This window comes from Phalangium opilio, unplaced genomic scaffold (assembly GCF_054372755.1).
Source record: "Phalangium opilio isolate 3A_F unplaced genomic scaffold, DU_Popi_V2 ptg000089l_1, whole genome shotgun sequence".
NCBI classification, from domain to species: domain Eukaryota; kingdom Metazoa; phylum Arthropoda; class Arachnida; order Opiliones; family Phalangiidae; genus Phalangium; species Phalangium opilio.
This window is the reverse complement of record NW_028324194.1, coordinates 4,962,539-4,976,576: the sequence shown is the minus strand read 5'-3', so window position 1 is coordinate 4,976,576 and position 14,038 is coordinate 4,962,539. Positions and strand designations below refer to the sequence as shown.

The 14,038-nt window shown below is 39.7% G+C and overlaps 2 protein-coding genes and 1 long non-coding RNA gene across 3 annotated transcripts; all 3 read left to right on the top strand.

Moving 5' to 3' along the window:
- Positions 1-863: 863 nt before the first annotated feature.
- LOC149647139 (uncharacterized) lies at positions 864-1,453 on the top strand. Its single transcript, XR_016371796.1, has 2 exons — positions 864-1,117; positions 1,197-1,453. It is a non-coding gene; the product is annotated as an uncharacterized LOC149647139 (long non-coding RNA).
- A 5,297-nt stretch (positions 1,454-6,750) lies between these two features.
- On the top strand, positions 6,751-10,722 carry LOC149647138 (uncharacterized). Its single transcript, XM_089849604.1, has one exon. The coding sequence runs from the start codon at positions 6,751-6,753 to the stop codon at positions 10,720-10,722; it is 3,972 nt and encodes a 1,323-aa protein (XP_089705730.1).
- Positions 10,723-10,727: 5 nt separating this feature from the next.
- On the top strand, positions 10,728-11,654 carry LOC149647137 (uncharacterized). The gene has a single exon (XM_089849603.1). It carries the CDS (start codon positions 10,728-10,730, stop codon positions 11,652-11,654), a length of 927 nt encoding a protein of 308 aa, XP_089705729.1.
- The last annotated feature ends 2,384 nt before the right edge of the window (positions 11,655-14,038 follow it).

Sequence of the window (14,038 nt, the reverse complement as noted above, 5' to 3'; positions counted from 1 at the left end):
TCACTAGCTTTAACCAAAAACGTCACGTTATCCTATCTATAAATATTTTCCGATTTTATTGATTCTTTTGATTGATACCGTTAAAAGGAAATTGGAATAAAACATTTCTATGGTCAGCCAATACCATATAAATATACAGTATATAAAAAAAATTAGGTATAATTTTCCGCCGCTCAAGCAGGCACTAGCGGCTGAATCTGACCATTTTTCTCATTAAAGCTAACAACCAAGGCAAAATAGAGCTTTCATACAAAAGTCAATCGATAGGCTTGGGTTTATGGGAGCTGTTATTCGCGAGATTTTTTCAACAAATGGTTGCTGCAAAGATATTTTGGTGTAAAAAACAAGAAAAATCCACGTGCGTTAAATACATACACGTACAATGTAGGTTTAGTTAACCAGAAGACGTTCTATATTCAACCATATTATAAATGACGAACGCCGTGAATCTAAAAGCGAGTGACCGGAATTAAGGCAAGTTGCTGTATGTACATGTTGCTTCGTTGGTACTTTCAACTCTCGCATTGATTTTTATCGCGTGTGATCTTTCATTAAACGTGCATGTTTATAGCTACTGCATTCGAAGGACACTACGTTTGGAGCGAGATAACTTATATACCATATGTTCATAAGATATGTTCCATAAGTTTGTCACTGGTTACAAACTGGAGCTTGACATGAAGTGACGTAGCCAGGGATAAGGGAGGTAAGATGGATTGAAAATGATGATGGGCGACCTGCGGCACCGTAACTTTCCCAGTGTACCTCGCGCAAGCCCCTACCCTTTGGTAGGCGGTTGATAAGTACTGCCACGTAGCGACATTTTATTTGTATGAGAACTAGATTCTATTTTTAAAATTGAATGAGCGTCCTACACAATTTCGTCCGGTACGACCCTACCTATCCGCTGAGGATGCTGGGAGGACTACGGTGCCGTAGGTAGGGGTACAGAGGCAACGCTATAGACATGGGGATTTCCACTCCATTCTTCTCTTCTTCAAGGTAAAGCGACGCCTGGTGAGGCGCTTTCAATGGCTTAGTAATGCAGACTAAACTGTACAGGAAGATGAACTGCAAAGCCGAGTGTAGGACTTCAATTCTGGAACTGGCTCGAGCTGTAAGTCTCGCATTACGAACTTGTATATGTAGTGTCATACTTATGGAACGTATTTTATAAACTTATGTTATATCTAAAGCAGGTCTAAACTGCCTTAAAACGGAAACAGGCGTTTCTTAGTTTGACCAACAAGGTCCAACACGAAGGTCGTGGAGTGTTGGGAATAAAAATGGACTTTGAAAAATGAATTCAACCATGGAGCTTATTACAATTTACATATAATTATGATAAGGATCTGGAACTTCTCTGCAAGGGTGACCTTGTGAATAAGTATGAACTAGAATAATTATAAGCCTTATTGGGGCTATACTTAAAATAAAATCTATTATCACCTGAGGCCCCTTTGTAAATTTAACTTTTTGGGGTTAGCTACTCATAAAAACTGCTTTTTATTTTCAATTGCGATTGAGACAAGCGATACTGAAAAGATTACAGCGAAGATAGGTTTTGGAATAATTTTAAAATAACAAACATTTATTAATCAAGAAACTTCCAAGGTTTTTATTTCAATCAATGATGTTTAAGTATTTTAGATCAATTCATTAAGAAAGTGTGCCAAAAATTGCTATTGTGTCAGAAATAACCCTAACCTGTTAGAGCACCTAAACCTATTTCTCCTTTTTGGTCCTAATATTATATATTTTAGGGATGCGTTTAAGGGATGTAGTCCTATAGGGGATGATACGTTTAATTGATGTATAGGGGAAGATATGGTTACAGGGTTGTATGGGGGAAGATATGTTTAAGGACGGTCCGCAACAATTTGGTCACGCCGTTATGGTCTCTCCGTCTTGGTCTCGCCGATTTGGTCTTGGGACAAATTGGTCTCAGGGCAATTGGGTCACGGGGCAAATGGGTCTCGATGCAATTGGGTCTCGGGGCAAATGGGTCTCGATACAATTGGGTCTCGGGACAAATTGGTCCCGGAACAATTGGGTCTCGGGACAAATTGGTCCCGGAACAATTGGGTCTCGGGACAAATTGGTCCCGGAACAATTGGGTCTTGGGACAAATTGGTCCCGGAACAATTGGGTCTTGGGACAAATTGGTCTCTGGACACAAAATTCTCGTTTAAAAAAACTTATCACCCTTTCAACATTTATTTAACCAGCCAAATTTAACCAAACCAAACCTAACCCAACCCATTCAAACCAAACCAACCATAACCTAATCCAACCTAACTTAACCGAACCTAATCCAACCTAACTTAAACGAACCTAAACTAACGAAACCTAGCCTAACCCAACCCAACCTTGTTTGGAGGTAAGAAGAGTATGAAAAGCCCGCCTCTTAGCACGAACAATTTATTACCAATAATATAAATATTTTTGAAAAGGTGGCAGCTAATTAATATGAGAATATTTTTGAAAAATTGCCAGCTAATTAATAGGAGAATATTTTGGAAAAGGTGGCAACGAATTATTGGGACCATTGTTTTAGAAAAGGTGCCAACGAATTATTGGGACCATTGTTTTGGGAAAGGTGGCAACGAATTATTGGGACCATTGTTTTGGAAAAGGTGGCAACGAATTATTGGGACGATTGTTTTGGAAAAGGTGGCAACGAATTATTGGGACCATTGTTTTGGAAAAGGTGGCAACGAATTATTGGGACCATTGTTTTGGAAAAGGTGGCAACGAATTATGTAACCAAATAATCACGAGACCAAACCGTCCCGAGACCAAATAATCACGAGACCTAATAGTCCCGAGACCGTAAAATCACGAGACCAAAAAGTCCCGAGACCTAAAAATCACGAGACCAAAAAATCACGAGACCAAATGGTCCCAAGACCAAATCGGTGAGACCAATTAGTCCCGCGACCAATTCAACGAGACGATCTTATTTTCCTGTTCCGGTTAAAGAAATGTATAGGGAAGATACGTTTAAGGAATGTATAGGGGAAGACACAATTAAAGGATGGAAATGGTAAGATAAGTTTCACGGATGTATAAATTTCGTTAGTTTCTGACTTATGTGCATTAAATTTAGTTAGTTTCTGACTTATGTGCATTAACATTGATTATTTAGTGAATTATGTGCATTAACCTTATTTATTTACTGACTTATGTGTATTAACCTTTTCTATTTTCTAACTAAAGTGCATTAACATTTTCTATTTCCTGACATACGTGCATTAACACTAACTATTTTCATTTCTATCATACCTTTAACTTGGTATATTAAAGTTTACGTTCTGTAAAGGGTAACTTTTATTGTTTCCAGAAGTATATAATACTTATTTTCGAAAGAAGTGTACCACAAAGTAGGGTAATTGTGACTTGTGTAACGTCATTCTTCCCAATATCGGAACGTTTGGAGCAAGGTTACTAAACCGAATCACATACGCGATAAATAGTTCCCTCATCATTACTCCATGCGCTTAACTATTTGGCAAAGACAAGCTTCTGGATTTTTGTCTCATGTCAAGACGGGCTTTGTGGGTTGATATCTGAGGATTTAGTACCAAACAGTTATAGAATTCACCCTAGCACGGTGCGGTGTCCATCTGAAGTTTGATGAGCGGGAGAGCGAACAAAAAGGGTGGGCCTGGGAATAATCATTTTACATAACTAAAGCATTAAGAGGATACAGTGTCATCCTTCTTCTATTATCCCCTGCTGCTGTTACATTTCTCCTGTGATACAATTATTGATAGAAACGCACACGAAACACAAGATAGATAAAACGTATCCTCCAGCTAAGATGAGAAGTGGAAATGTAATATTTTTTAAGTTTAGAGGCTTTAAAGGCTCCGTATTCGTTAAAGTGGGCTTGAAACATTTTTCATCTTTGAAGCCTTGCAATTCTTTACGCTGCTCGACTACGTAACCTTCAAACATGTACAGACACCTGCAAGGATATGTAGAGTTTAAGTGTAGTTTGATCGAGTTTAAAATAGGTAATAACAGGGATATTAGATGTTTTAAGGGGGATTCGAAGAGAGAGGGAAATTGTGGAAGCGTCATCGGCGTGTCATGCGCAGTAAGGCCAAATCAAGGATGATGGAGGGAGGAAGGATGTGAAATCTGAGAGAGATAGGCGCCAGTCTGGGAAATAAAGATATTTTTTAAACTAGTCCTTGGGACCAGTGACCCCGCCCCTAGTGTCCTAAATAATAAACTGGTCCCCACCTTTGTTCTCCTATAGATTTGAAATTAACAAACTGGTCTCGAGGACCTGTAACCCCCACTTTTTGAATTAAAAAAACTAGTCCAAGCAATTAATAAACTGGTTTTGGACCAGAAGAAGTGTGCTATTTCCCAGACTGATATAGGAGCGCTAACTGTATAACGGCTTAGGTCCGGTGGGACGCTAAAAATGGGGGAAGAATTACTCGGAATACAACTTCAATTTGTCCTTGAAAGTGGAAAAATAAGACAGTGCGCGTTTTAGACTCTCGTTTTTACAACCGTCTGAAGCAGGCGCGTCGAAATGAAATGTCGATGGGGACGGTGTTTACATTTTTTACGGCGAAGGGCCCTCGTGTGGTGCTCTAATGTTTTTCATAGACGGTATTTAATTAAAAAAATGGATAAATTAGAGGCCTTAGCTAAAGCAGAAGTCCATTAAATTCGCCAAGGAAGTAAACAATTACAATAGCTGATATAGCGTACGTCTCTGCTGGGGTAAGAACTCCTTCTAACTCCTTGGATAGGGGGTTATATTTTTCCCAATTTCCTAACCCTGTTAGAAATCTCGAGGTCCTCTCTAGGAAGTCGTTCTTGACGTGAGCGGGGCGTGACTTCTTCAGCCTATGAACGCTGGATCTCCAAAGGGTAGATTGTTTGCTTTATAAAAAAATAAAAAAAGGAACGGCCACGGTCGTTAAATAGTTTTTTTTTCAATAGGTTTATGAAGAGTCATAAAAAACTGAATGACCTTGACTGTTCCTAAATTCACCCCCCCCCCATCCCTTCTCCCGTTTCTATGCTAAAGTGGGCTCGGTTTTACAGTGGAAGGGGGCGTTTCCCGGTCCCTTTAGAGCAATGGTGTTCATTTGCAGCCAATGGTTTTTTCTCTCTCAATAGGGCAAATTTTGGCGTACGAGTCGCACCTAAACCGGAGCTCAGAGAAAAATTATCGCGAGGTGGCGAATGTGTCGCCCTTCTTCAGTATTGCTACACAAGAGAGGGGTGCCCCAAACCCCGCTTTTGGTTACTTCCTGGGCTAATTTAATGGACTTCTGATGATAATAATATCCACAAAAAAAGACTCGCTTAAGCTTGAAAAATTAAATTTTCCGCAATTCTTTTTAAGTTACTCTATTCATTCAAACACTTTACCATTGAATGGTGCAAATGTCGAGACAACTTACATTCTGTGAAAAATATCCTTCACATGGGGATCGGTTGCCTTACCGACGACCATTGTTAATGGAGAAATGGCGAAATAAGACTTGGAACGATGAACAAATTCCTTGAAGTTATCGCATTCATCTAACAAACTTATAAATGCAGCCACAATTTCCAAGTCCACGCCTGCGCAGCCTGTGCCCGCTTTCACTTTATCCAAAACAGAATAGACGTAGTCAACGTCATTGGTCAACTTCATCTCTTTTGCTATGTTAAACAACCTGGCTTTGACGCTCTTTTCTCGAAATAGACTCGATTGCTTGAAAAGAGACAAATGGAATTAGAACGGATTCGTCTCTATGTGATTGTGATATGACAATAAGTTCAGCAGATATGTTCCATAAGTTTGTCACTGACTACTGAGAATTTGTCTTGAAGTGACGTAGGTGAAAAGTCAAAGATTCTAGTAAAGAAACGCCTGGTGAGGCGCTGTCAAAGGCTTAGTACAGACTAAATAGGATGATGGACTGCAAAACCGAGTGTAGTCATTTCTCGACTCGTTCTCGAACAAACTCTCAGTAAGTCTCTAGCATTACGAAGTGTCATAGTTATGGAAAATAACTTGTAAACTTTTGTTATGACTGGTGGCACAAAATCATTAATTAAATCATTGATAGTTCATGTTAACCACAAATATCTAAATTAAAATTTAATTTTCACCCTGTAAAAGAGAAGGCGGGGTTTTCATATCTATTATTTTTTATATGTTAATCTAAATTAAGGTAACACAACCTAACACCTTAAAAAAAACAGCCATTTCAAAATAAAAAAGGAAAATAGTTTAAAAAATGTTCTCTTATTACAAAATAATAAACATTTAATTAGTCTTAAAATCGAGGACTATGTTAAATCTAAAAAATGAAATAATGTAAAAAATATCGTAAACGTAAATTTATCGCTATTCGGGCATAAAAAATATAGATTTAGTTTTTTATCTTCTGTATATAAACTAAGAACGCTACCATAGAAAATCAGTTGTCATCGGTTATGAGTTACCAGTTGTTATCAGTTAGTTACCAGGTCTAAGTTGTCAGTACTTAATGAGCTTAGCTTGTAAATATTTTCCCTTTGCTAATAATTGACAATGTCATAAGAGTTCTCGTGACGAATAAAGTTTTTATAATATTTAACTCCAGATGAAGTTACTTATAAGTTAGCCACTACCAGTTTTATTATAATTAGAATTTAATTACCGCAACGATATATTCAACAAATTAATGGTGCCGAAAATCCGGGAAAAATCTGTGGTAACAAGAAATCAGGAAGTAAACTGCTAGTATGGATCCATTGGAAAAACTTAAGAGAAAACGTGGAACTCTGAAGACGTCAATTACAAATCTCATCAAGAAATCCAGCGACGAGTTGAAGGCCGACCCAGTTGATGCGGTGAAGTTGCGAATTTCATTGAACCGTCTAGTGCAAAAGCAAGGGTGCTTACAAGAAGCCGACCACGAGATTCAAGACCTACTGACAGTGCAAGCTGATTATGACAAGGATGTTCAAGAATCACTGGAACTCATGGACAAGATTAGCGAGAGCAGGACACGCATCGAGCTAAAGATCGAAGAGAGTCGAGAGACACGAGTCAGGAGAACTCGGTCAAGAACAAGTAGCGCAAGTAGCGATGACACAGAAATAGCTAGACCAGTTTCAGTGAGGTTACCCAAGTTAACAATGGCAAAGTTTAACGGCGAGAAGACCAAGTGGACAGCTTTCTGGAGCCAGTACGAAATTGCAGTACATGACAACCAAGGATTCAGCAAGGTAGAGAAGTTCACGTACCTGCAGTCTTACCTAGAAGGGAAAGCAGCCAGATCTATCCAAGGCCTTGCTGTCACTGAAGCGACTTATGACGAAGCTATAACCATTCTCAAGGGAAGATTTGGAGATCAGGGAGATATAGTAGATCGGCATATGGGGAATCTTTTGAAACTAGAGGCCGTAAAAAAATCGAGCGACGTTAATGGACTTAGACGGCTCTACGACACCTTGGAAATCGAAATTCGCAGTTTGAAGGCGCTGAAAGTTGGATCAGAGTCTTATGGACAACTACTACGAACAGTCTTGAAGCAACGTATACCACAAGACATCATGTTGTCATTCTCACGGTCGAAGAAAGGTCAAAAATGGAACGTAATGGATTTAGTGGGCTATTTACGTGACGAGGTGGAATCAAGAGAACAAGTTCAAGAATTCCAAGAAGACGACACGCCAAACAACAGAGAATCAAGTTCAAGGGCATTCCTGGAGAAGAAAAAGTCAAAACCATGGCAGAATCTAAACAATCAGCGACAAGGAAGGCTCGCATCAGCAGCGGTACTGAGTGTTGGTACTGTAATAAAATGCCTATATTGTCAAGATCCAGGCCACACCCCAGAGTCCTGTAGCAAACCAATCGAAGAGAAGCTACAACTTGTTCAGAAGGAGAGACGATGTTTCATATGCCTCAAGACCAGACACTCTGCGAGAAGCTGTTGGGAGAAATCAAAACTTGAAGTGTGCAAAAGATGCAACAGGAAACATCACCAAAGTCTATGTACAGAGGAACGTACCGCCAACAAGGAAAACGAATGTTCATCGTCAGAAGTAATCTCAAGACAAATCTCCAGCCTTTCGACAGTCATGACATCTCCAGCAGTAATAACAGTGTATCTGCAAACAGCCCAAGTGAAAATATATGGCGACAAGGGTCAGAGTAGAAGAGTCCGATGTCTACTTGATGGTGCAGCTCAAGGGACGTTCGTCAATCAAGCATTATCTCGTCACTTGCAATTACCTTTCATGCGAGAAGAAACGATATCATCGTACGGCTTCGAGGAAGATAAACCAACATCCATAGTCAGAAGAGTTGTGAAGATTACCTTGGAGAACATCAGAGATCCAACAAGAAAGGTCGAAATAGAAGCCATGGAGTCACCCAACATCTGTAGCTCGCTCATCGCTATTCCATGCAGAGATACCAATAGTCAGTTACGAGAGAAAGGACTAGAAATTGCGGATGAAGAAGATCAAGGCTTTGATGCCCAAGGCGATATTGGAGTGATGATTGGTGCTGACAGCTATTGGACGGTAGTAACGGGCAAGACCGAGCCGTTGGATTCTAAGCTACGAGCTGTAACTGTTGAAACAATCTTTGGATGGGTGATGCATGGACCGTCAATTTCGACGACGACATCAGTTGGAATTAATATGGTGAGCATAATGACCATAGCCATCAATAACGAAAGTCAGTTATCAAGACAGATCCAAGCCTTCTGGGAACTCGATGCGATGGGAGTTACGGACAATGGAAACAACGATATCACAGATGACGGTATCAAGTCGGAATTCGAAAAGTCGATCCAGTTTATAAGCGACAGATACGAAGTTTGCCTACCATGGAATGAAAAACGAGATAATCTCACGGATAACTATGAGTTTGCTAAACAACGAACAGACCGTCTGATGTCCAGATTCAGAGCAAACCCCGTATTACATACTCAATACAAGGATGTTATAAACGAACAAAGGGAGCAAGGCGTCATCGAAAGAGTTGATTCACCAGAACGGAGTAGCAACAACCCTACTTACTACTTGCCGCATCAAGCAGTCATCAGAGCCGATCACGATACCACCAAGTTGCGTGTAGTTTACGACGCATCGTCCAGTGACAAGGGAAAATTGTCACTCAATGACTGTCTCTCATCAGGGCCGAATCTAAACCCAGAACTGCTGTCGATCCTTCTCAGATTCCGAAACCACAAGATCGCATTTACCGCCGACATCGAAAAGGCATTCCTTCAGATAGCACTCTCACCACCCGATAGAGATGCCGTCCGATTCTTATGGAAGGACGATCCTAGACAAGATAATTATGAAGTATGGCGAATTACGAGAGTACCGTTTGGAGTGACGTCGAGTCCTTTTCTGTTATCAGCAACGATCCAACATCATCTGAAGAAACATCAAGATGAAAAGGCCGACCTTTGCGAATTGATCAAGAACAGTCTTTACGTTGATGACTTAATATCTGGAGCGTCGGAAGACGAAACCGCCTATGCGATATCAGTAGATACGAAAAACCTAATGAAAACTGCTGGGATGAATATCAGAAAATGGCAAACGAATTCAAGTCAACTTCAGTCGAGATGGGATGGCGAATGCGTAGATCCAAAAACTCTAACTACGCTTGGACCGAAGACATCAGAAGAAACACAAAAGGTCTTAGGATTGACCTGGAATCCGAAATTGGATACCTTAATCTTCGATTTACGACCATTACTGGAATTCATCACCACACGCAAAAACACCAAGAGAAGCGTTCTTCAATGCGTTTCAAGAATATTCGATCCTGTAGGATTTATTGCGCCATTCACAGTCAGGATGAAGACCCTCTTTCAAGAACTTTGGCAGTTGGGCGTGCAGTGGGATGATCCGTTACCAATCGAACCGACAAGAAGATTCGAGGACTGGTGTTTGGAACTATCACTGCTGAATAGACTGGCAATTCTTCGACATTATTACCATGGCCTCAGCGTTTCTCAAGTGAAAGAAAAAGAAGTCCATATTTTCTGTGATGCCAGCGAGCACGTTTACGCCGCCGTTGCATACATCCGCTATGTACGAGAAGACGAAGAAATAAGCGTATCAATTATCGCCGCCAAGACGAGAGTCGCCCCGCTACAAAGAATCACCTTGCCACGTCTCGAATTAATGGGAGCAGTAGTCGGAGCTCGTCTGGCCCAATATCTGAAACAAAATTGGTTGCAAGAAGAAATACCGATATACATGTGGACGGATTCTTTAATCACGCTTCATTGGATCAGAGGAAAATCTATAAAATGGAAGCCTTTCGTTGCAAATCGAGTTGCGGAAATACAATCACTGACTGAGCCCAGCATTTGGAGTCACGTGAAGGGCAAGGAAAATCCTGCAGACCTACCGACCAGGGGATGTACCGTTCAAAGTCTGATTCAGAGCAAGATCTGGTGGGAAGGCCCAGAATGGCTACGACTCGAGAAGGAACATTGGCAAATCAAACAGATGGAAGAGCTACCGAAGGAAACCATTGCCGAAGAGTCTCGTACCAAGTATACAGAAGTCACTCAGCTAAATGTCACCATCAAAGAAGAACCGCTCATGGATCTTTCAAGATACAACTCTCTCACGAAAGCAAAGAGAGTTATGGCTTACATTTGGCGTTCAAAACCAAGGAAATCAGAAAAGGAGCTTTCAACGCAGAAGAGTTCGAACGAGCTGAAAGATCATTAGTGCGCATGGCCCAGTCACAAGACTTTCACCAAGAACTGACGTTGTTGAAGGAAGGAAAAGCGCTACCAGTCAGCTCCCCAATATCAGCTCTGAACCCAATTTTGGACAAGGAGCAGTTGATCCGACTTGGAGGACGATTACAGAAGACCAACTTTTCGTATTGCGAAAAACATCCGTGCCTACTAATGGGAAGAAACAGACTATCAGAATTAATTATCCTTTCTCAACATAGCCAACTTATGCATTCTGGTTTACGAGACACCTTGGCTGCTGTTAGAGAGAAATATTGGCTCACCCGTGGAAGGCAAGTGGCGAAGACTCTACTCAATCGCTGTTTTATCTGCAAAAAACTCACCGTGAAGCCGGGTACGACTACTATGGCGCCACTACCTAAAGACAGAGTCACAAAAGCACCTCCATTCAGCGTTTCTGGGATAGACTTCGCAGGACCGGTGTACGTGAAGGCCGGCAAAAATAAATCCACCAAAGTTTACATCACGATGTTCTCATGCGCCGTTACTCGTGCGCTACATTTGGAACTGGTATCGAATATGACGGCTGAAGCCTTTCTGATGGCCTTCAGACGATTTGTGTCAAGAAGAGGAGTACCAACTACCATCTACTCCGATAACGCAAAGAGTTTCAAGAGGGCCGAGCAAGATCTTAAAGAAATCTGGACCAATCTCAAATCACCAAAGACAGACCAGTACCTAGCCAACCACCAGGTCACATGGAAGTACATCGTCGAGAAGGCTGCCTGGTGGGGCGGATTTTATGAAAGGATGGTACGATCGGTCAAGAGTGCACTTAAGAAAGTATTGGGGAAGGCGCTGCTAACATCCGAAGAGTTCCAGACGATCCTTACAGAAGCAGAGGCGGTCATTAACTCCAGACCTCTGACTTTTAGCTATAACGATGCGGGGGAACCATGACCGCTATGTCCCAGCAACTTTCTCGTCGGCGAGCGACTTATGGCTATACCATCAAGAATCCATGATCCACTCGAAACTATATCCTCTACGAAGCAAGATCTCACAAGGAGACTGAAGTACCGCCAATCCCTGCTGGACAACTTTTGGAATCGTTGGCGAAACGAGGTATATTTGAGCTGCGATCCATTCATCAGTACCGAAATCCACCCGAAGGTCAAGAATTCAAAAAAGGGGACCTTGTTCTGGTACATCAGGACAAAACACCGAGGACATTTTGGAAAACTGCCCTCATCGAAGAAGTGTTCCGTGGCCGAGACAACAAGGTTCGAGCTTGCCGTATACATCTTGGGAATGGACAATATATGAGAAGACCAATTCAATTGTTATATTTATTAGAAGCTCAGTAATTGTTTGGATGAGTTCTAAAACTCATCGGCGGGGAATTTGTTAAATCTAAAAAATGAAATAATGTAAAAAATATCGTAAACGTAAATTTATCGCTATTCGGGCATAAAAAATATAGATTTAGTTTTTTTTATCTTCTGTATATAAACTAAGAACGCTACCATAGAAAATCAGTTGTCATCGGTTATGAGTTACCAGTTGTTATCAGTTAGTTACCAGGTCTAAGTTGTCAGTACTTAATGAGCTTAGCTTGTAAATATTTTCCCTTTGCTAATAATTGACAATGTCATAAGAGTTCTCGTGACGAATAAAGTTTTTATAATATTTAACTCCAGTTGAAGTTACTTATAAGTTAGCCACTACCAGTTTTATTATAATTAGAATTTAGTTACCGCAACGATATATTCAACAGACTACTGCCCCATCCGAAATTGGTTTAGCGGCGTCTGCTAAACCGAACCTCTTACCCTTACGGAATTGGTTGAATTCTCACAAGCTGAGAGAGGTAAGGGTAAGGCAGAGCTGTGCTAATTAGCTGACAACTAATTGAATTAGAATTAGCAATTAGGGAAATATTTTTGAACTAATTAATTAGCCAATTAGCAATTAGGGAAATATTTTTGATCTAATTAATTAGCCAATTAGCAATTATTGAAATATTTTTGAACTAACTAATTAATTAGCGAATTAGCAATTAGGGAAATATTTATGAACTAATTAAATAGCCAATTAGCAATTAGACATAGAAACTAATTCAATTCAATTAGAAATTAGACATTTATTTATCAAACTAATTAATTAGAATTACTATTTTCTAATTATCGTAAAAAAGAAACCATAAGTAAACATAAAAGTTTAAAAGTGCCCATGGATTTAGTACTTTGGTAATGCAAAGTTTAATCTTTCAATGCCATTGAAAAACGGGTAGGGAAGCCGTGAATTATTCACGAAAAATGAGACAAGCCTCGAGCCTTCCATCATGTTAAAATTTGTCTCATTTCTTCATTTTCTTGCCTATAATGGACTCCTGAGTAGTAAATACATGCGCACTGCTATTAATTCGAGTAGGTAAAACAGTCGAAATTTCGAAATTTGGCAGTTGCTTACTACGAAATATTCTACTAGTACTAGTATTCTCTCATATTTGAGGAGCTGAAAAATTTAGAGGAGCACTAAGGCTTTCTCATTGATATAATAAGGCTTTTTCTTATTCAAATAGATGAATCATGAGTTAATTCCTCGATTTTTTTACAACAAATTGGCGTAAAAGATTAATTGAAATTCCAATTGGCTAATTAGTTAATCCTAAATCTAATTAAATTTTAATTAGATAATTACCTTTCCGATTCATACTAATTAATTAGAATTACTTCTCAATTAGCACTAAGGTAATTAAAATTCAATTACCATTTTCAATTAGTAAATGTTGCTAATTAATTAGAAATTCAATTAGCTAACTAATTAATTAGCACAGCTCTGGGGTAAGGTAGGTTCAGTTTAGCAGACGCCACAAAAGCAATGGCGGATGGGGCAGTAGTCCTCGTTTTTAAGACTAATTAAATGCTAATTAGAGATCATTCACTTTATTCAATATTTTTCCTTTGATGTTTAGAAAAAGGGTGTTCTTTTAAGGTACAAGGTTATGTTATCTGAACTTTCCTTTAGTACAATTAGATATTTATCGTCATGGTTAAGAAGAATACATTCATGATACTTCACTTAAAATGTGCAAACCTGTGAATAAATCAATAGACGCGTTGTTCCGTAGTAAAATTCAATGGAACGATGGTTAACGATGTCGTGCAACGTTTCAAAATACACCGGTTTTTCGGGTAAAGTCAGTTGGGCCAAAATCGCTCCAGAGAATAAGTTGATCAAAACCACAAGTGGCATATCGAAAAACAACATCAAAAAACCAATTTTGTATTTCACACTTTCTAGAGTTAAAGCTTTAAAAGAAATAATTGTACAGACATTAA